Source organism: Manis pentadactyla, chromosome 12 (assembly GCF_030020395.1).
Source record: "Manis pentadactyla isolate mManPen7 chromosome 12, mManPen7.hap1, whole genome shotgun sequence".
Taxonomy (NCBI): domain Eukaryota; kingdom Metazoa; phylum Chordata; class Mammalia; order Pholidota; family Manidae; genus Manis; species Manis pentadactyla.
The window spans coordinates 58,495,002-58,516,517 of record NC_080030.1 but is presented as its reverse complement, the minus strand read 5'-3'; the positions used below and the strand labels follow the sequence as shown (position 1 = coordinate 58,516,517).

The 21,516-nt window shown below is 35.6% G+C and overlaps 1 protein-coding gene across 2 annotated transcripts in view; it reads left to right on the top strand.

Moving 5' to 3' along the window:
- ENPP1 (ectonucleotide pyrophosphatase/phosphodiesterase 1) overlaps positions 1-21,141 on the top strand; it is an 83,901-nt gene extending 62,760 nt beyond the window's left edge. Inside the window, exons 13-25 of one of the 2 annotated variants that reach the window (XM_057489260.1) lie at positions 789-920; positions 2,743-2,774; positions 3,504-3,631; positions 4,805-4,874; positions 5,558-5,645; positions 6,782-6,951; positions 7,748-7,799; positions 9,111-9,265; positions 10,821-10,950; positions 11,970-12,050; positions 12,858-12,990; positions 14,314-14,476; positions 17,318-21,141. In XM_057489260.1, the coding sequence (XP_057345243.1) occupies positions 789-920; positions 2,743-2,774; positions 3,504-3,631; positions 4,805-4,874; positions 5,558-5,645; positions 6,782-6,951; positions 7,748-7,799; positions 9,111-9,265; positions 10,821-10,950; positions 11,970-12,050; positions 12,858-12,990; positions 14,314-14,476; positions 17,318-17,488 (1,505 nt within the window). In that variant the 3' untranslated portion in view covers positions 17,489-21,141. Of the gene's footprint in view, positions 1-788; positions 921-2,742; positions 2,775-3,503; positions 3,632-4,804; positions 4,875-5,557; positions 5,646-6,781; positions 6,952-7,747; positions 7,800-9,110; positions 9,270-10,820; positions 10,951-11,969; positions 12,051-12,857; positions 12,991-14,313; positions 14,477-17,317 lie in introns of those variants that run through there. The other variant, XR_008992766.1, reaches the window with a different exon arrangement.
- Positions 21,142-21,516: the final 375 nt, after the last annotated feature.

The following is a 21,516-nucleotide window of genomic DNA, read 5'->3' as shown; positions in this document are numbered from 1 at the left end:
TTTTAGGAAAAAAATTATGTTTAATATAAAGTACAAGTAAAATATAGAATTCACAGAAATCTAAGAGCCTATCAAGCAAAATGGACCTGTCTTTTGATAGTTAAAAATATTTTTACAATATTCAGTTTTGGTAAATCTACTCTAAAAGTTTTAATTGGAACAGATTATTATGTACTTCTGTTTTCTTTAGTGTGATAAATCTGACATTAGTGGCAGAATATATTAATTTTGGCAATATTTTGATTTCATTTTTATTTAGCATGACCTTTAAAACACATTTGTGTATGGCCTTGGGACTATAGAAGCAATGTGTGTACAGGAAAATAGAAAATAAGTTTTCCTGTTTTGTTTTTTTCTTGTTATTGCTTGCTTCAGAAATAATTACTGAAAAGTATTTCTAGAAACAGTCATAAGAAGTTACATTCTAAAGAAGCTCCAGTTCTGGAATGAGTTTTACACTCCCAGTTAATATCCTAGATGATTTTGGAAAAATAACTAGGCTTTCATACTCAGTCTAGATCTGTGATATTTCTCCTCACTCACATAAAGATACTATAATACATAAACAAGAAGAGATGTTGAACTAATTTTGGATGAAGGAAGGGGAAGATTTTTTTTAAGTGAAATGGTAGATACAATTGAAATTCTGTGTCTACCTATTGGATATTCATCATGAACCCTGAGCACATGTTTATTGAATTAGATTCTAGAAGTGAAAGAAATTATGTTCTACATGCTAAATTTTTTATTAAAATTGCAACATGTTTAGGGATTTTTTTTTCTCTTAGGCATGGAAAAAGGTGATTGTAAGAAATATATATATCTGAATAAATATTTGGGAGATATTAAAAATATTAAAGTTATTTATGGACCTGCAGCCCGATTGAGGCCCTCTGATGTCCCAGATAACTACTATACATGTAAGTATATATCCATGCTAACTTTAAATATGATTACATTCAGAATACATTCCTCTAAATCATTGTCTCTGTAAACTAAAGTGCTTAAATTAAAATTAATTTCCTTTTCATGATTAAATCTCCAGTGCAGGTATTCTGCACCCAAAGGGATTTTGTGGGACTGAATGTGAGGACACAGTCCAAAAATGTATTATTTTTTTATTCATGGCTAAGCGTATCATTTGATGAGTTCAGTACAATTTTATGTTATAGTATCTGTTTTACTTGTATTAGGTTCAAGATTTCTTGTATTAGAAAAAAATAACTTAAAAGTTCAGCTATACTTATTCAAGTTTAATTAAAGACATTCCATTAAAATAACTAACAGCTGTTCCAGAATAATACTCTGTTATGAAGAGGAATGCTGGCAGAATTGATTAATTCTAAATGCACCTGATTTTTGTCCTCATAAATAACTTCCTTAACCCATTCTGAAAAGCAGTAAGAATATATTTTGTAAAAAGAAAATAATATATTTCGTAATCTCTCTTGACCACATGTTGAGTCCAAACTGCCAAGAAATGTTCTAAAATATTCTTTGGCAAGAAACTCTATTTCATAACTTGTACCTCTGTTAAAGCCCTCTTTTTTATTGCCCTTCCTTAGTAACTTTCAGATACCTGGGCAAATCTTGTTTATCCTTTTGTTACTATTACTTTGAAATGGAAAGACAAAAAATCTTTTCTGACATTTATCAGAATTGGGTTAGGTTTGGGCACTACAGAGCCATTTGTTTTCAATAAATACTGTTGAATTTCATGAAGAGAAATAGATTTCTGTGCAGGAAAATGGCTATGCAAATATTAGCCATTATATTAACATGGTGACACAAAGCACAGACTCTATGTGGGTGACAAGTTTTCATTAGTGGTTTTTAAAAGTGTGTAAAAGCAGTTCGCAGTTGATATAAACCCTGTTGTAAAACCTATACAAGCAGTGGCAGTGCCCAGAGATATTTAGAATGGGAGGCTAAACTTTAGCCCCACCCTTATCTAAATTAGGCCCCTAAAAATCTCAAATCAAAGCAAAAACTACATATCTATTTGTCAACATACATACATAAAATATGTATGTATATATAATACATTTTCTTTAATCTGGATAATTTTCTAAAACTTACATAAAGTTTAGCAATAGAATCTTTAGAAAGCTAGATGTTTATTGATTTGTAGCACAACATGCAATAAGTCTGTTTTCTTGCATGCAAAATTATCTTGCTAGTCAAAATTTGTCTGTTTGTCCTGTCTTCTAAGTTCCCCTTTATCTTTCTTATTTAGAAATTCTGGAATTACCGTTGAATATCAAAGTAACAGTTTCCCACCCTAAGCACCCCCTTATACATAATTCAGTTCCTCTCTCTAAAGACAAACACTGTTAAGTTTGGATTGTGTCTTCCCAGTAGTTTGCTGTGCATATGTCAAACATTCATTTTAATTTGTGCACAGTAAAATCATACTTGATCTAGATGGATGGATGGGTGGATATTTGGATACATGGGCAAATGGATGGTCAGATGAATGAAAAGATATAGGGATAGGTAGATGTTCTGTAACTTGCCTTTTCATTTCACAACATGACATAATTTCACGGGCATGGGGCAGTTCCTAAAGATCTGCCTCATTCCTGTCAGTGACTAACATATAATGATTTAAATGATTTGTTTGAAACCTGCTTTGGTGTTTACATATATGGTTTGAATCTGACATTCTACATTTTTATATTCTTTTTATTTCTAATTGTATCATACCATTAACTATTAATTCTTATCTTTGTTCTCCTTCAGTTAATTATGAAGGCATTGCCAAAAATCTTTCTGTGAGTATCTTTCTTATTCCATGTCTAGTTATTGTTTGTTTTAATATATATTTAGAAAAAAGGTTCATAATCTGTTCTTAGGATTGTAGCATTATAATTCTTGAGTATTTGGGCTAACATTTAAATTCCCTTTTAAAGATCTTTAAGGACATGTCCCAAAATTGAAATAGAATTGAAAGTTTTTAAGAATTTATTGGCATTATTAGATTATATGAAAGTATAAGAAATAATTGGAAAAAATAGAAGGGAAAAACATATAGCAACACCATAGTGTTAGCACTATGATATATTTCCTACCAGTCTTTTTTTAGGCCCATTTAAAAATAATTAGTTTTTGTCCTAGTACTGAGTTATCAATACTACCTTTTTTCTACTTGGTACATTTTAATTATTAAAGTTCAGACGATTATAGTTACAAGACTGTTTGAAAATAATATCATCAGTGGTATCTCAAATATAATCTAGTGACATAGTCTAAGAGTCCTGTGACTGTTATGCAGTAATTAGGGTTTCCTATAAAAATTGATATATATCAAATAGCTGGGATATTCAACTTGTACATTATATAAGCAGTAAGAACTCAATTTATTTTTTGCATCTGTGACTGGCAGGCTGGCAACATGTTTGTCAGAAAAAAAAATCATACAGAATTAGAAAGCAATTTCAAGAGAAGTTTACACTTAAGAAAATATGGAAATAATAGTTTTTATTGACCTTCTACAATTTCAGTGCCGGGAACCAAACCAGCACTTCACACCTTACCTGAAGCAGTTCTTTCCCAAGCGTTTACACTTTGCCAATAATGACAGAATTGAGCCCTTGGTATTCTATTTGGACCCTCAGTGGCAACTTGCATTGTAAGTTCTGACAGCTTCCTCGGCAAACTTAGCTTGATATGAGTAATTCGAGGTAACCGTTGCATCTTTCAACGATACTGTTATATGAAAACTACACAAATAGGGTTCTCTTCACTCTCTCCCAGGGTTTCTCAACCTTGGCCTGTTGACATTTTAGGCCAGATAATTCTTTATTGTGGGAAGCTGTCCTGTGTATCGTGGGATGTTTGAAAACATCCCTGGCTTCTACTCATTAGATGAAAAAGCACCATTTCTATGTTGGTGACAACCAAAAATGTCTGCTGATGTTGCCAGAAGTTCCAGGGCAGATGGGGTAGGGGAACACGCACAACTAAGAGCTTCTGTTAGCTCACATCCACATTGATTCTTTCTTATGCTCCACGTTTGTTTTACCACTTGTCCTTATATCTCTTCTGCACATTACAGTTTCCCTCATAATATCTTCAAAGTCTGGCCAATTTATGGCAGAACTCTACTTCATAAGAATGGAAAGTTATTTAGAACTTCACTGTACAGAGTTTTCTCGTTCTTGTTATACAAATCCATCCATGAACCTCAATTTATTGGTGTGTTGGGCAAATTATTTGAGTGGTTAATATTGTTAATATCTCAAAACCTGATAATTAACTCTTCTAATGGTTGCCAGGAAATCAGGGATCATAAATACTCTGTCAAGCAAAACCCAAACAGGGAACCAAAATTTAGTTAATTTTAGTTTCACTGCCTCTACTTTTATTACAGAATTGTGTTTTTAGTGTTTGGAAGAAGGATATGAGAGATGGGACAGTCCCTGCCCTACTCTTTCATGAACATCTACTATGTTCCAAGCATTTCTTTAGGCTAAGCCACTTAATTTTTACAAACAATCCAAGTGTACAAAATTGAAACCAAGAGAAGATAATTGAATTGCCAAACAGTAGTAAATAGAGAGTTCAAAACTAGTTCTGTTTCACTGCTAGCAGTTTTTCTTTTCTGTACATTTGCTGTATCTACAAAATACAGTGTAAAGTAGGCTCCTCAATGCTTTTCAAAGCCAGTGGTTTTACATTACCTTTTTTTGGTCTGTTTAACAAAACAGTTACTTATTCTTTATTAATGGAAATAATGTCATGGTTACAAATTTTGCTTTATGGATGGACTTTACATCATTAACTCATATTATGTCAAAATTAGGAGTCCTTCAGAAAGGAAATCTTGTGGAAATGGATTTCATGGCTCTGACAATCTATTTTCAAATATGCAAGTGAGTAAACATATGCATTTAAAAATGATAGTCTATATATATGTAAAGAGAAACCGATACAGAATGAGAATGAAGCATATACTTTCAGGTAGTTGTTTTATTTTGGACATTAAATTAAATAGAACTTTGTTCAAATTTTATATGTGTGTTTCATGAACATATGGTTTATATCTCATACTAAATTTCCAGTAATTATTTTGCTTATATTTATGCTTCTGAAAGAAAATTGCTGCACTGTAAATGAAAGCTAATGATTTAATAGGAAGAAAGATATAATACTTACATTCTAAGTGAACATAATATCTAACATTTACTTAACACTTTAAAATTACCAAAATTTTCTCACAATAATTATCTAATTGAATCCTACATCACTGTGTGAGGTGGTCACGGTAGGATTTGTATCCTACTTCCCTGATGAAAAAAGATTTCATCGTCCATCCTGTTCCGATTGTCAAGTCAAATTATCTTAAAGCTAAGACAAATATCCTAAATATCCATAGGTTAAATGTGCATCAGAATTTAAAACAATATCCTACAAAGTCCATTGAGCATAGTATTTTTGCCCTTATCTTAATATAATCAGTTTCTGTATGTATAATGTGGGTAATATATAATTTATTTTCTAACTGCATATATAACTGAAATTGATTGATAAATTCTTCCTTTTCTGGGCAATCTAGGCCTTATTTATTGGCTATGGACCTGGGTTTAAGCACGGCATTGAAGTTGATACCTTTGAAAGTATTGAAGTCTATAATTTAATGTGTGGTAAGTGTAAAAGGCAGCTTTCATCCCTTCTGGAAACAGAGCTGCAATAGGATTATCACGAGAAGATCACATAGTGGGCACCTTTGTGGACATGATGATTAGGCAAGACAGACCTTCACATTTCCACCTTTCTTCTTCCTGATATGGAGTCACTTTTGAAAAAAATGTGTGGAACATGCCATCTGATGACTTATTGTTTCTCCCACTAGGCTGCGCACGGGTGAAGTATGACACCTAGAGCAGGGAGGTCTGTGCATCCTCAGTACATAGCACTTTGTCAGGCCCAAGGCTTAATTATATGACAGCTGAATCGGATCACGGGGTAGAAGCCAGAGAAAAGAGTTTGGGGTCTATAACAGACAAAACAGCAGAACCTCTGGTAGCAATTTTAGTTCAATAGATGGCAATGTCAAGACTGTAGAAATGCAGGAGGACCCATGAGCTATATTCTTGGTTTACTCTGTGCCTTCTTGACTAGTACTTTTATGGTTGAGTATTGTGTTTTAAATATTGCTTCCTTTTTCTGATAATGATATGGAACATCAGCACAACCTTAAATATGTCCAAAATACAGTTCTTTTAATTGGAACCTATATACTTAAAAGAAAGTAATATATCCTTAAGCACTTAAAACAGTGCCTGAATATCTTAAGTGCTTTACTCTTTTAAGTGTTTTCTATTATTATTATTAATAGCATGAGACTTAGGCTGGTTTTCAGTCCTAGGTCTACTACATTAGTATCTCTGAAACCTTGAGCAAAATACTTCGATTACTCATCTGTCAAATACTGATAATAATACACTAAATTGTTGTAAAGATTAAGAAAAATATGTTAGCACAGTGATGAGCATAATAGGTGGTAACTATAGTTATTATACTCATTGAAATTCTGTGATTTTTATGCTGAAGTACTGCATACACATCAGTATTTCCATTTTGAAACGCATAATCATAAATGCTCTAAAATTCAAGAGAATTTTGTAGTTTTAAGTAGGGAATAAAGGACTCATATAGATTTGGTTTTAATAAAAATCCTAGTACTGTTTATTTTAAAAGTCTGAACGTTAAAAAGTCTACTATCCATTTGATTATGAAACTTGTAAGTAACTCTTTACCATTCTTGGAATTGATGCAGATTTACTGAATTTGACACCTGCTCCCAATAATGGATCTCATGGAAGTCTTAACCACCTTCTGAAGAATCCTGTTTATACCCCAAAGAATCCCAAAGAAGCCCACCCTGTGGGAAAGTGCCCCTTTGCAAGAAACCCCAGAGATAACCTTGGCTGTTCTTGTGATCCCTCGGTAAGTATTGCTGAGAAGTTGAGCCCAGTGTGTATGATTTTTAACACCCTTTGTACAGCATGTGCTGTGGAAACACTTAATGACCAAATTAAAATTTATGAGTGGGAATAAATATATGTTTATTTTTAATCCTAGGAGGATACATGCAGACTTTGTATTATTTATTTTTCCTCTTCCTAGTTTTTGCATTTTCACCTCTATTTTTATCCCTTGGTGCTGTGACTGGACTTGGGTGCAGGCTGGGAGAAGTCTATCTGAGTCCTGGAGCATCTTGAATCACAGAATCTGTGCCATATCCTAGCAGTGAGGTCTTGATTATAAACTGATTATAATATTCTTTCTCTAAAATACACCTAAACCTATTTTAAATTAAGGTGAAAATATCATTTATTGGTACAAAATGGATATTTGGAACTGTTCCTTTTTACTCCTATCTTAATATATAACATTTATAAGGGAGGTAAAAATATGTACAAGTTATGAGCAAACTTAATTGTGTCCATAAAGAGAAATTTAGGGAGTAGTTGATTTTCTGTTAGACTTGTAGAAAGACTAAATACAGATAAGAATTATAAAGTGGCAATTCTTATTTTTCAATTAATAATGTGGTTTTGCTGATAATTTTGTCTTTTTGCAACTGTCATCTGTATCCTTTTATTCTCGTCTAAAAAAATAACTTTCACTTGGACAAGTGATATGGATAACTACCATTGTCCTATGATAGAATAATTAAGTTGCTTCAGAATCAAAACATGTCATTGCTCATTGCTTAAAATAATAGTATTATCTTTTTTAGATTTCACCAGTTGTGGATTCGCAGACACAGCTGAATCTCACCATGGCAGAAGGTAAGGCATATTTACTCTTGAGCTTGAAAGGTGGAAGCAGGCTTTTTCTCAACCATAGTGCATTGGTCTGGGGGCGTTATTTGAGAAAACCCAGTAAAATGAAGGTAGTAGTGGAGGACTACCTAATGAAACACAGAGATTTCTTTGCTTGATACCTAGACTGTTAGTCATAAGGAAAGAAGGGATATTTACAGTGGAAACAGCGTATAATGTATTAAGTAGAAAGCTGAATCACTCTTTATGAACGTAGTGGAAGGGTTTTGAGATTTTGAAGGTTTTAATAGTTTTATTGAAAATACCTATTAAATTTCTGTCTCACTGGGTTCTTAGTTAATTGTAAGAGTATACATTGACTCATTTAACTAGTTATTTCTTCATAACTTTCGAATGAAAATTAAGAATATGTAGACAGTTGATGACACTTGTCACTTGCGACTTTGATATTCAGTGTTGCTTTGATATAGTTTCTGATACACTTTGATACAGTCTTTGCTCCTTAAGTTCCTCAGCCCATAGTTCTTTATTGCAGGAATAAAAAGGTGAACTCTGCACTATTCCTGACTTGAACTTGTCTGTATATACAATCTCTGTAAATGTTCAGATTAGAGAAATACTTGATTGCCCCAGGTTTGCAAAGTGTTGTGGTTAAGGATGATGCTTTTGGAGTTGAGTAGATCTGAGTTTGGATATGAGCCTACTTAGGAACTGTATGTCCATGGAAAAATTGTTTACCCCCTATAAGCTTCTGTTTTCTCATCTGTAAAATGGGCAGATAACCTTAATTCACAGGGCTATGTAAGAACTAAATTAGATGGTATATACAAAAAACTGTACAAAGTACCTGACACTTGGAAAAAATGCAACAAATGGTATATACTATTATTTCATTCAGTTTAGCCTCATATTTTAGTCTGAACTTTTGTTTTCTAAGTACACACATTATCCAGAAAATTTTCTTTCTGGTATATCCTGAAAACTAATTGATTAAGGTAATGTTAAAGAATTTTAAGTAATACTATTTAATTCCCAGTTTCTGAAATTTCTAGCAATCATATAGTATCTTCTTGTGAACCTACATATTAACATGGATCTTTCAGAATTTTCATAGGTAAAAAGGGCAGTGAATCCCTTTTGTTTTAGTTGTTTATGGTTCTACTCTTTTATAATTATTATTTTTTCTACTGTTAACAATAATTTTTCAGTTGGGTCTTAATAGAGGAAATAATGAGATGACTGCATCATTATATAATATCATACCATGCACACTAAATGTATTTGAATGGTGGTTTCATTTTCTCTCTCTGACCCAAGAGAAGGTTATTAAGCGTGTCACTTTACCTTATGGAAGACCCAGAGTTCCCCAGAAAAACAGCACAGTGTGTCTTCTTTACCACCACCACTTTGTGAGTGGTTACAGCCATGACATCCTAATGCCCCTTTGGACATCCTACACCGTCGACAGAAATGCAAGTATTTGTCACCTTAGCTATATGTAATTATTTCGAATTATCATTAAGCAAAACATTGAAAGCATAGTTTCTCACTGTTATATCTTGGCTCTATAATCATTTTCCAAATAGAGGATGACTGAACTGGGAGTCAAAAAAATTAGTTTCCAGTTCTAGCTCTGCCACTGACAAGATATGTGACTGTGAAATGAGGGGATGTGCGATAAAGCTTTTTTTTTTTTGGTTTTAATACTTTTTTACTTTATTTTATGTATTTTATTTAATATTTAATATTTAATTTACAATTTCATGAAATCAGTTTTACAATCAGTCTCAATTATTCAGCTCTGAATACATAACTTGTGAGGACAAGGATTTCCCTCAGCTGCCCAAACCTTAGGGGGCCCTCCCCAGTGGCGAGGGCCACTGAAGCTTAGTAAGCTCACTGCATGGTCCATCTGTGGGAAGACTCACAGCCCAAACCGGAGAGAGGCTGGAGAGCCTGTTTCGTTGCCCAAATCAGATGAGGTAGGCTTTGAAAGGAGTGGGAACAAAGATGCCAGAATGAGAGGACCACCTTTCTCCTTCACCCCAGCCCTCTGGATGCCATGGTGGAAAGAGAAATGATAAAGGGGAGAGGGCTTGAGAGAGAGAATGGGAAGAGACATTTGGATACTACATGGAATCGAAGTTTTCAACCAGACTGACCAGACTTTCAGCATTTTCAGCAGCTGAAAGTGTCTGCAAGCTACCAGATTCTCTTAAGGGAAGGAAAGGTGATTTAAAAGAGCTTAGCTGATGGTAGCAGTTGGATTAAACAAAATAAAACTATTGTTAATACTCACTGAGATTGCTAAATAAAAGGTAGGAATATGTGCGTGTATGTGTGTATATATATATATGTAATTTCTGTATGAAAGAGACATATTACACATATTCACATATTTATATAAAGTTTCTACCTTAAATTCGACTTCCTAAATTTTTTGCAGGCTGTATTCGAACACTATATTTTGTGTACTTATGTTTATAGTGCACACAATGTTTTGTGGGTTCCCATCTTATTTATTGTAGCTTAATACTTTAAGCATGGTGTTCTTTGATTGTGTTGGAAGTTTCAGTTGTTTTACATAATCAAAGTTGCAGAAATGCACACTAATCGCTGCAGCTGAGGTTCTCACTGCATTGTATTCTGTGGCTCTTCCCTCTCCCCTTTAGCCTTTGTAGCTGATCAAGATGGAAGATAGACATAGATCCCTAGAAATCAGCATTTTTACTACGTACAAGTTTGAACATGAGTAAACAAAAACATGAGAAACAAACTTATCATGGCATTAAATGGAAAATATTTGCACACATATGACAATTGACTAATATCCTTATTATTGGAAAGCATGTTTACACATCAGTTCGAAAAAAAAGAAATGATTGCACAGCTAGAAAAATGGAATGGTACAGGACCTGAACAGACAGTACAGCTCCCTAATTTTGTGACATAGTTCATGTTAGCTATTTGTCAAGCAGTCTCCTTTTCTTCTATGTGCCTGATGGTTCTTTTCGTTTTGTTCTTCAGGACAATTTCTCTGCAGAAGACTTTTCCAACTGTCTTTACCAGGATTTCCGAATTCCCCTTAGCCCTGTCCATAAGTGTTCATTTTATAAAAATACCCCTAAATTGAGTTACGGGTTCCTCACTCCACCACGTAAGTTTCTTCCTTCCTGTCCTTCCTTCGTTTCCCTTTTCTCTCTTCTGGGACAGTGTACATTGTCGTGTTTTTATTGGTGAAAATTGTAAACCAAAAGCATAACTATTAGGGAAAATTTTAAAGCATCTAAAACTTGAGTTTAAGAAAACTGTTTACTTTTGTTTGAAAGGTAGTTGATTTAGTACAGACAGTGCAGATAGGACATTCTTCATTTTTCTGCATTTCTTTTAAACAGAATTTGAGAGAACTCAGTGAAGTCTGAAGGAGGTATCAGGGTTCTCAAGAAGGGGGTATCATTTCATACTTTAAAAAGAAAAATATAAATTTATATTTTAGAGAAAAGCGGGATGTGTGTTTGCTCTTTCACTGATAGGGAGCTCTGAGGGAATGGCTTTTTTTTTAAGTTACGGGTTCTATTTCTTTACATGTCTAGTTTGTATGTTAATGAGAAGACATTTTGAGGCTGGCTTTGGAATGCAAAAATTGGAGGGCTCCAGGTGCTTAAGTGCCCTCAATATGCAGTCTAGTCCTCAGAGTAGTGTCTGAAGTCAGAACTTGGCTATTGCATTAGAAAAATAGACCAGGTCCAAGCTGAAAATCTGTACAAAAAAACCTTGTACAGCATTTCAAGGCAGACATCCTGTGATATTTTTTCTTGGAGTAGGTGTTGTTCTGAAGCAGATATTTTCTTTTTTCTTCTCACGGTGAAACCAAAGGAGGTTGTCAACACAATACACTTCAGTTGTAATAAGGCAAATAAGGTAAAATTTGAATATGTTTAGTTTGAGGCCCTTATTAAAGTTTTTGTTCCTTTGATAATTTCATCTTGAAGAAAAGATCCAGGTATCTTATTTTTTTAAAAGGGATGTTGCATTTTCTCTTGACACAGTACCTGGGAAAGTTTTACAGGTATAAGATGATACTCAGCTAATCTTTTTAAATACCCTCCATGAGAAACTACAATTTCTAATGTTATTGGGCAGGAATGAAACAAAACCTTTTTGTTTTCTTTGTAGAACTAAATAAAGGTTCAAGTCGAATATATTCTGAAGCATTGCTTACTACTAATACGGTGCCAATGTACCAAAGTTTTCAAGGTAAAAAATTTTAATCCTGTATATTATATGTATAATTATATGTAATAAGATTGACGCTTTAAATTAAGTGACTTAAATATCAAATATATCCTATACGTTCCTCTAACTTTGATAATACCAATACACAAAAAATACTGTGTTAGAATTATCATATATTTTGTTGCCTATTACTCTGCTTTGTATTTAAATGTTTATAAACATTTTTGAGAGGAAAAGTATGTAGTGTTCTTCCTGAGTTATCTAGCTAATACCATCTACTAACATGCCAACTATCCACTGTTTCTCTATTTAACTTTTTTGGAAGTTCATGATAAATATTTTTGATCTTGAATAGATTTTACATCATTACTAATTATTGCAGCATTTGGCCCTTACAAGAATAAATATACATTTATACTGCAAGTGATTGCAAGAACTTCAAAGTACAGATCATACAAGATTTTTTCTTTAATTTATATCTAGAATACCTGTGACTATTACATAGTAACTAAATCTGAATAATCTGCCTTGTTTGTGTTCATCATCTTTTTATGCGTAATGGTGATAGGTGGTCACGAGTTCCTGATAATGCCCGTGTTCAGGAATGCCTGAAATAGAGTTAAATTCAACATTTGTTTAGTAGTCCTTGCAAAGGCTCAAGCTGAACATTGTTTTTTTTCTTTTGGCTTCACACTAAAACTGAAGCCAGACTTGACTTCATCTCTAATTATGACAAATGCTCATTTTGAATCGTGGTATTCATGTATTTCACATGGCAGCTTGGCACCCTGTTCTTTTGCAACTACACTGTCGTCCTTCCTATTTCAGTTATATGGCGTTACTTCCATGGCACCCTCCTGCAAAGGTATGCTCAAGAAAGAAACGGCGTCAATGTTATCAGCGGCCCCGTGTTTGACTCTGATTATGATGGACGTTACGATGCATCAGAGACTCTGAAGCAGTAAGAACTTATTTCATTCTCTCTTAAAAACAGCCATCAAGAGATATGACTGTCCAATTGAGTCAGCAGAACCTTTTCTGTCTAGCACTATTCATATTTATATATGTGACATTTCTGATTACACTGGCACCCCCTTTAATATCTGATTAATTTTGATGTTTTGCTCAGTATTCAGTAAAATATTCTTTAGATCACCAAAGTAGTGTTTCTCCCCAACTCAGCTCAGATGAGTAATTCTTGAGCTCAGATTAAATACATGTGTTAACAAAGGAGCATCGGTGTTTAAAATCTCAATGTGTAACAGATTGTTAAGATAACTGGCCTAACTAGCATACTGCCAGTAGAGAATGAAGTAAAAATGGCAAGATTTTTTTGAAGCGGTTTTGCTTTTAAGGCTTTAAGCAAAAGAGACTGAAACTTCTGCTGAGATCCAGCGCCTTTCTGACAACTAATGTCCTGACTTGGGGATTACTGTTTACACATATATTTATATCTCTGAACTACATCAGTTTGTAAAACACAGCGTTTTTACTTTATACCTTCAAGCATAAGGGTCCCATGTAGCTGCCTTATAGGTCACAGCAATAGAATGGCTAAAGCAGAGAACTTCATACCTTTCCCATTCACAGTTTCAACCGGAGCATCTTAATCTGTTTTATGTATTATAGTTCCACGTAAGATTATATTTAAAAACAATGATCACACTACCTTAAATTTTGAAACACACTGAAAGCAAACTAACCTAGCTTTGAAACCAAAGGAAACAAGAGAATTAAGATGGGGTGTAACATGTTGCTTGGGACATCTTTGAGAATGTGCTGCGATTTTTAACAACATTGTTGGACAGAAAAGAAGATCCAGTTCAGACAAAGGAGAATTCACAGCAGCATGATTCTGTGAAGGATTTGGAGTAAAAAAAATCCCAAACCAGTCCTCTTTCTGTGTACTGTCTGCCCACAACTATAGAGAGTTTAATAGACTGTCAATAATGCTTTAGAATCTTGTCTGTAGTTATTAAAAAATATTTTTGCCTTTGTGTCTCAACTCCAGTATGTTAAGGCAGAACTAAACAAAAAAACAAACAAAAAAAAACCTTAAGTTCAACAAATTCCAATAGAAAATGTAAATTACTTGGGTTGTCTTTATCTGTCTTCAGATTTTTACACTCAATATGGCAGAGTATGTTGGGATATTATGATTACTAACTTCTTACAGTACATTTAACAATTTGACTGACTTTAGATTTGTATTAAAAATATGCTTTACTGAAATATTCAGTAAAAGAAGATAGTTTCTTAAACTGAATGTTGCCATATTTTACAGGAACATCAGACTCATACGTAGTCAAGAAATTCTGATTCCAACTCACTTCTTCATTGTGCTAACAAGTTGTAAAAATGCATCCCAAACTCCCTCACAGTGTGAAAATTTAGACACCTTAGCTTTCATTTTGCCTCACAGGACTGATAACAGTGAGAGCTGTGTGGTAAGTGGCTTTTGTTAACTTACCTGAAACATTGAAAATATAAATGTAAGTATGTTTGTGTGTGCCTTACATGTAACGTTAATGTGGGGGGAAACAAAACTTGAATATTCTTGTGCTTTGAAATTAGAGGGTGATTTTAAAATCGATCCTCTAAAATTACATGACATTGGAGAAGATATGTCTTGTTGGTTAAAAACACTGAAAATCAAATCAAAATGTAACAAATTAGTGACTTCATGTGCCTAAACCACTAATTCTAGGTTTATTTGAAGCATGAATTTACTCATGTTTCTAAACTGGATTTATAATTCCAGAAATGTCAGCACTGCTATAAATTAGTCTTAAAGTTATGGTTATACAACATTTCAAGTTAATTCTCTATATATCATTTTATTATAAAAATCAAAAGGATCTTGAGGCTGTGTCTGAGCTTGGGAGAAGACTTGTTTCTCTGATAGATTTTCAGAATTAACTGACCAGTCCTCACAGAACACATATCTCATTAAGTCATTTTTTCCTTATTCTCCTAATCAAGTCAGAATAGCAGGATTTTAACTATTTGAGTGCCAGCTGGGCATCTAACTCTGCTAACTGGGCAACATCAGGACTGTTGGACACAGACCCAGCGTTCCCTTCTTCATTGCTTTCTCTTCCTTGAGAGATTAAATTGTCCTTAGAGGTATCAGTTAGTGTTGTGTTCTGCAGCAAGTAACAGAGAACTATTCACAGTGACTTGAGAAAGAAAGGGGTTCCTCAGGTAACAGGAAGTCTTGAGAAAGAAAGGGGTTCCTCAGGTAACAGGAATCCAGAGGTAAACGGTCCTTGAGTGGTACTTTGGGTCAGCAGCACCATTAGGGACCCACACCTTTCCTGTTCCTCTGTGCCAGTATTCTTAGCATGTGGCCCATGTGGCCTAAAGGTAGCTTCTGCTTTTTTTAGATATTTGAATTCTCCCCTGCTCCAACTTTCCCACCAAAAAAAAGCAGCAACAATTTTATGCTTATACTTCATTGACCAAAATGATGTTAAGTCCATGAGTTAGGTGTTACATTCCTTTGCCTTCTCTGCCATCCCCAAAACTATATACCTATATACCTATATCTTAAATATAAACATTTTATCAAGTTCTGTAATGGCAGTGTACCTAGAAAATACTGAATATTGGGAGTGAACCAGAGAGAAGATTATTTGAAGGTATATTCTATGTACTTACTGATTCCTTCTATTTCATCCAAAGTAGTAACTGAGGGTTAGGATACTGGCCTGAATCTTGCATGGACTTTTTGGCTATTCCTGGTGTTGGGGAGAAAGAATTTTCTTCTACCTTCAAGCTCTTCTAGCTGGTCTAAGAATAGAATTGACATTAGATAAATTTACAGGATGAAAAAAGAAAACCACAAAGTTTAATTGCATATGAATGGGAATCCATGGACATAAATTACATAGACAGGGGAAAATGAGAGTATACGTCATCCTGAACTAGGAAGAAGAGGGTATGGGTCTCGGACTTTAAAGGAAAAGGGAAGCAAATCCCAGGAACAGGAAAGAGTAAATGTTTGGTAAACCAGTGTCTGCTGGGCCACCTAGAAACAGTGGAGGAATTTTAACAGACTTTGCCGCATTCCTCCCTACCACCCCTGGTTCATATTATAATGTAGTTATCTATGGTTGATAGCTCTCCTCCTGCAGCAGGCCCTCTACATTCTTTTAGGCATGTTAGGGGAAGGTCAAAGTTTCTTTCTTAGTTTTGGGCTTTGATTGTTTCAGCTGGACATAGTCTGCATATCAAAGTGACACATCTTGGGGTAGCCTGCCCTCAGCCCCTACCCTGTAATATTGGCACAAATGGTAAATGTTTACTAGCCGAGTAGTCCACTGGGTCAGGGCTTTTCCCTGAATGAGAGTGAGGACTGCTTCAGAGAAAGAGACTGAATGGGTCCCAGTTTTGGGTAGTAGATGATGGGAGGTGAATGAGAAAATGGATATTATTGATCTGTTTCCCTTCTGTTAAAAGTCTGTACTTGCCATTTCCAGCTAATAATATCCTAAGGGTGCAGGCACTTCTCTTGAAGGACATCTTTAAAGTACAATCATAGTCCACCAAGCTGTAGGTACTCTCTTCCTCTGACCTTCTCCAGTAGGGATTCCCAAACCATTTACATTAACACATGGATGTATGATTCCCTTCTCTATTCCTGGCCTCAACTACCACTGCTGCTTCCGTGTGCCAGAGCATATGCCTTTACTTCTTCCTGATCTCATACTGGCTAAGACTTGTCTCCCTCACCAGAAATGGAATTGTTGTTTTACTGCTTCCCTCAACCCTTTCTTCGTGGTGACTAAGTAGATAACTGATTCTGATAAGGATCTACTGTTTTCAGAGTTCATTTGCACGTATCAGTGCATATGATCCTCAAAACAGTTCTATAAGGAGGGTACAGGTAAGAGAATCAGGATTGAAATGTTAACTTGTGTTAGTTTACCTGGTAGGGTAATGGTAGAATTCATGTTTCTCTGTGCTAATTCCCACATTCTTTCTACCATGCCATGGTGCTTCTGTTTTCCAAATTTTTTTAACCCCATACATGGAAGTTTCTTGCATGAATGCAATACATGTGCATCTGTGCCAGGTGTACTTTTCTTTTCCCAAATTTGACACATCTAATTGAAGAAACATGCATGGTGTATATTCGATGGAAGCAACTCAGGAGCACCTTGTGGTATCTAATATCTGGGAGTCAAGGTGTACAGCTGATTCAAATGGTGCAGTAGAGAGAGAGCTTGCCGGGAAAGTGAACTGACTGATCTCCAGTGACTCTTCTCTGTTTTCCACCCTCATAGCATTGGAAGCATGGATCCTCATGGGTTGAAGAGTTGTTGAGGTTACACAGAGCTCGGATCACAGATATTGAACACATTACTGGACTCAGCTTCTATCAAGAAAGAAAGGAGCCAGTTTCAGACATTTTAAAATTGAAAACACATTTGCCAACCTTTCACCAAGAAGACTGATATTTTTTATTCCCAAAATGTACCATACATCTTTTTGAAAGAACCTTCTCTTTCATACAGTTCTTTTTGTTCACACTATTGCATTGTTCAGAAACTGTCAACCAGAGTTAGAGCTGGGAATCTTCTGTGATACGACCATCTCAGGGAAACTTGTGGCCTCCGCATAGCAGTAGCAAAGTGTTCCTGTTGAGTCTCGCACATGTTTGAATGTGTAAGAATTGTTCCAATGTGGGGAATAAAGATACACCATACCTAAAACTGCTCTTCTACTTCTCTGAAGGACAGAAGTAGCTGTGAACATTGTCTGGACATCAGATATTTGAATCTTATTATCAGTTTTAAGCTTTTATGGAGCTGGCAAACACCAAACTAATGGATAGGATTGGAATAGTCCACGTTACATTAGTATGTAAATAAGAATTTAAGTAACTCTGTATTCTTTTTAACTGGGAGTTGCATTTATTTTTAATCAAAAAAATGGCTGGAAGCAAAAATATTTGTGACCCTATTTCTATATTCTATACATCCCCCCTGAGAAGCCAAATTATGCAATCCTGTATTTTTTATATTGTGACTTAGTTGTTTATGTTTAATGGCTCTAACAAGCTAAAATTTGACAGGTATGTGAATTGAGAGTATCTACCTGTTATAAAATTTTATTCTATATTTGTACAAAAAAAAAATCTCCATCCTGCTCACTGATAATTATTAACATAGGTTGAAAATACCTCTAAAAGTGCTTATTTTAGACTGCTCAAAATGTGTTTTATCTTGGCAAAACTTCAAAGAACTTGTCAACACATGCAAGGTGGCATTTTTTGAGATGGTAGGAATGTTTTCCTCTGTGCACAAAAATGACCCTACCAGAGCAGAGTGAGCTAAGCTGTTCATTTTGAAGTTCCATAGATTTGAAGAGAACCCTTCATATCTTTAAGGTGGTTGTGATAAATTAACCTGTTTTTCCCACTGCACAGGCTATATCCTTTAGTCCCATCCTGTGGACCTTCGAAAGCTTCCTTTGCTGTTAGGCTACCTGGGTCTGAATTTGTGTCATATTAGTATACCAAAGATGTATATTTGTCCTCCGTTTGATAGTTATTCTTCAACAGCCTTGGGACCACAACGACCTTTAGATAATGCAGTTTGCGCCAGAAAATAATTTAATGATTTAGAAAGTCTCATTAGTTTTTATTTTAGTCCTGTAAGTCCCTGAAGGTTCATATATATATATTTTTTGTCTATTTTCTCTCTGATGTTCAGATTGGGTAATTTCTGTTCCGTCTTTAAATTCACTGATTACTTCCTCTGTCTAATCCATTCTGCTCTTGAGCCCATCTATTGGTTTTTATATTTCAGTTATTGTATTTTTTACTTCTAAAATTTCCATTTGGTAGTTTTTTATATCTTTATTATATTTGCTGAGAATTTTTATCTCCTTGCTTCTGCTTTCTCTTTTTTTATTTCAAGCATGCTCATAATTGTTCATTGAAGCACTTTTATGATGGCTCCTATAAAATCCTTTTCAAATAATGCCAACATCTGTGTCATCTCAACATTGGCACTGTTGTCTGTTTTTTTTTTTTCATTCAAAAAGATTTTCATGGTTCTTGGTATGCTGAGTGATTTTCATTTGAAACCTGGATATTTTTGGTATTATGTTAGGTCGCTGTGGATCTTACTTAAACCCATTTTAGCTGACTTTCTCTGGCATCACCCTAGCAGGAGAACTGCGGGCACTGCCTGGGTAGTGCCATGTGTGGCTAGGAGTTCGTGTTCCCCACTCAGCTTCCATTTACACTTGGGATGATAGGGGACCCTTCTTGCTGCCAGGCAGGGTGGGAATTCAACTCTTCACCAGGCCTCTGTGAGGCTCCCGTGGCTAGGAGTGCAGGGCGCCTTTTTACTACTTCCACATGCTTTCCACTGACACTATGGACAGGAGTGGGGGGAAGGCCTTATTATGACCTGGTGGGGATGAAATCCCAGTTCCCTAGTCAGCCTTCTCCGGCACCGCCCTGGCAGGAAGTTAGGGCACCTCACTGCAGCCTATCAAGGCCGGAAGTCCTGGCTCCCACCTGGCCTTCGCTGGTGTGGGTGGGGCTATTGTATTTTCTGCGGTGTTTGCTGGGGTGGAGCAGTTCTTGTTTTCTCTCTGGGCTACTGCCCTTCTGATTCTGGGCTGGAGAGAGAGCAGGCCTTTGTGGGGCTTTTTTTCATCTGCACCTGTCGGTGTTGCTGGGTTTCCAGCTTCAGCTCCAAATCTGGGGTATATGAACTGAAAAGCAACCTCGGGAACTCCTCACAGTGTTGTTCCTTGGGTCCTGGCATCCCTAGCTTTTCTGCCTTCTCTCTACCTTTCAAAATCTTCCTACGTTTGTTTCATATATAACATCCAACCTTCCCATCTGCACTTGGCAGAAGATCTACTTTGTAGACAGGTCTCTTTGATTTTTCTGTCTTCTTCAAAACACATACAGACACGTGATTCCTCTAAGTAAAGCATTTTAACAGATCTTAATTAAATGGATAGCTGCCTCTCCCCTTTGCCAGACACCAGGAGTACAAAGCAAATTCTAACATCCCTTGGATGGATACGTTTTTGGCATTCTCTCACTGCTACTTCTGATATTTTCTGTAAGTGTCAGTGTGACCAACTTATGAAATACAATGATACCATATTTCTTGCTTTGTTATAATCTCCTTTCTTAAAGAAAATGTCAGACTGTAATTGCTAGCTGACTCTTGAAAGCAAAAGCCATCCTCATCGGTTCCCATGTAGCTCTTTTCTTCAGTTGCTATCATGTACTGAACTTTCGTTGTCTTCAAAGAGACCCCCTCCTTTTACTATTTCATCAACTTAAAAATATGACGTCTTCACTTCCCCAATTTGAATGGTAAATTCATGTGACTATATATGGAAACACCTTTATACTACTTTGTTCAATAAAGGCTGTTCTTTGCTTTTGAAATGCAAAGCAAAACCTTTATGTATCTCCAATATTGCTGTCATGACTTGATCAGTACTTCATAAAATGAGGTAAGTAACTGCCTTACCTTCTTATCTGCACTTAGCAAAAGGAGACAGTTTCATAGCTAAGTCACTTTATTCATAGCAGAGCAAAGAGCCAGGTGGAACTTAAAAATATTTCCAAGTATCAGAGAAAAGAGGACAAGTAGTAGGGGGAAGAAGGTGCGTGCTCAGGTTCCAGCAGGATAAGCAGATACGTAGAAAAGATGGATAGGCCAGCTGGCCTGGCCCTGTTTAAGGAGATTAGACAGACATGGTTGGAGCTGAGACCACCTGCTCCTCCAAGAGAGGCTGTTAGCCCCCTTTCACTTTTTTCTGTCACAGCGACAATAACTGTCCTGCCCTGCTCTGTGGCTATGTGCTTATCTATAATCATAACTGGCATTTGAACTTTGAAACTAAATGTGGTGATTATATTTCATGCCAAAACCTATCATAGGAATTTGGCGTGTGGATGCTTTCATAAGCATTAAGTAAAATGTTAGTATGGCTACCATCCAAGGACATTTTCCCTGATTCCTCACCAGTCTAAATATTGTAAGGGAGAAAAAAAAATCCATAGAATGTAAGTGTCTCTAAGCTAAGAAATGTGGATTTTATAAATAAACATATATACAGAAGCTTGGCTGCTTTCCTGTGTCGATTTGTGTGTCTGGAGGGTGGGGCAGGAGAGGGGTGGTGGTGTTTCTCCAGGGAGGATACTGAGTGTAGGGGTTGTGGACAATTAACCACAGTTGTATCGTTGGAAGGAGAAAAAAGATCCAAAGTTCATTTCAGGTTCACAGAATACCTACTTCTGATCTGTGACCTACATTCTTGTTTTCGGTATTTTAATATTTAATTGTACCTATAGGTAAAATTAAGGGATGGGCATATATAAGTATCCTTCAAGTTTTTAGAATGGTCTGAACCAGAGGGAAAGTCTCCCAATTTGTAACTTCCATAGGTTTTCTTCTCCATGAAAATGAAAAATTTGCATTTATCTTCTCCACTATATAGG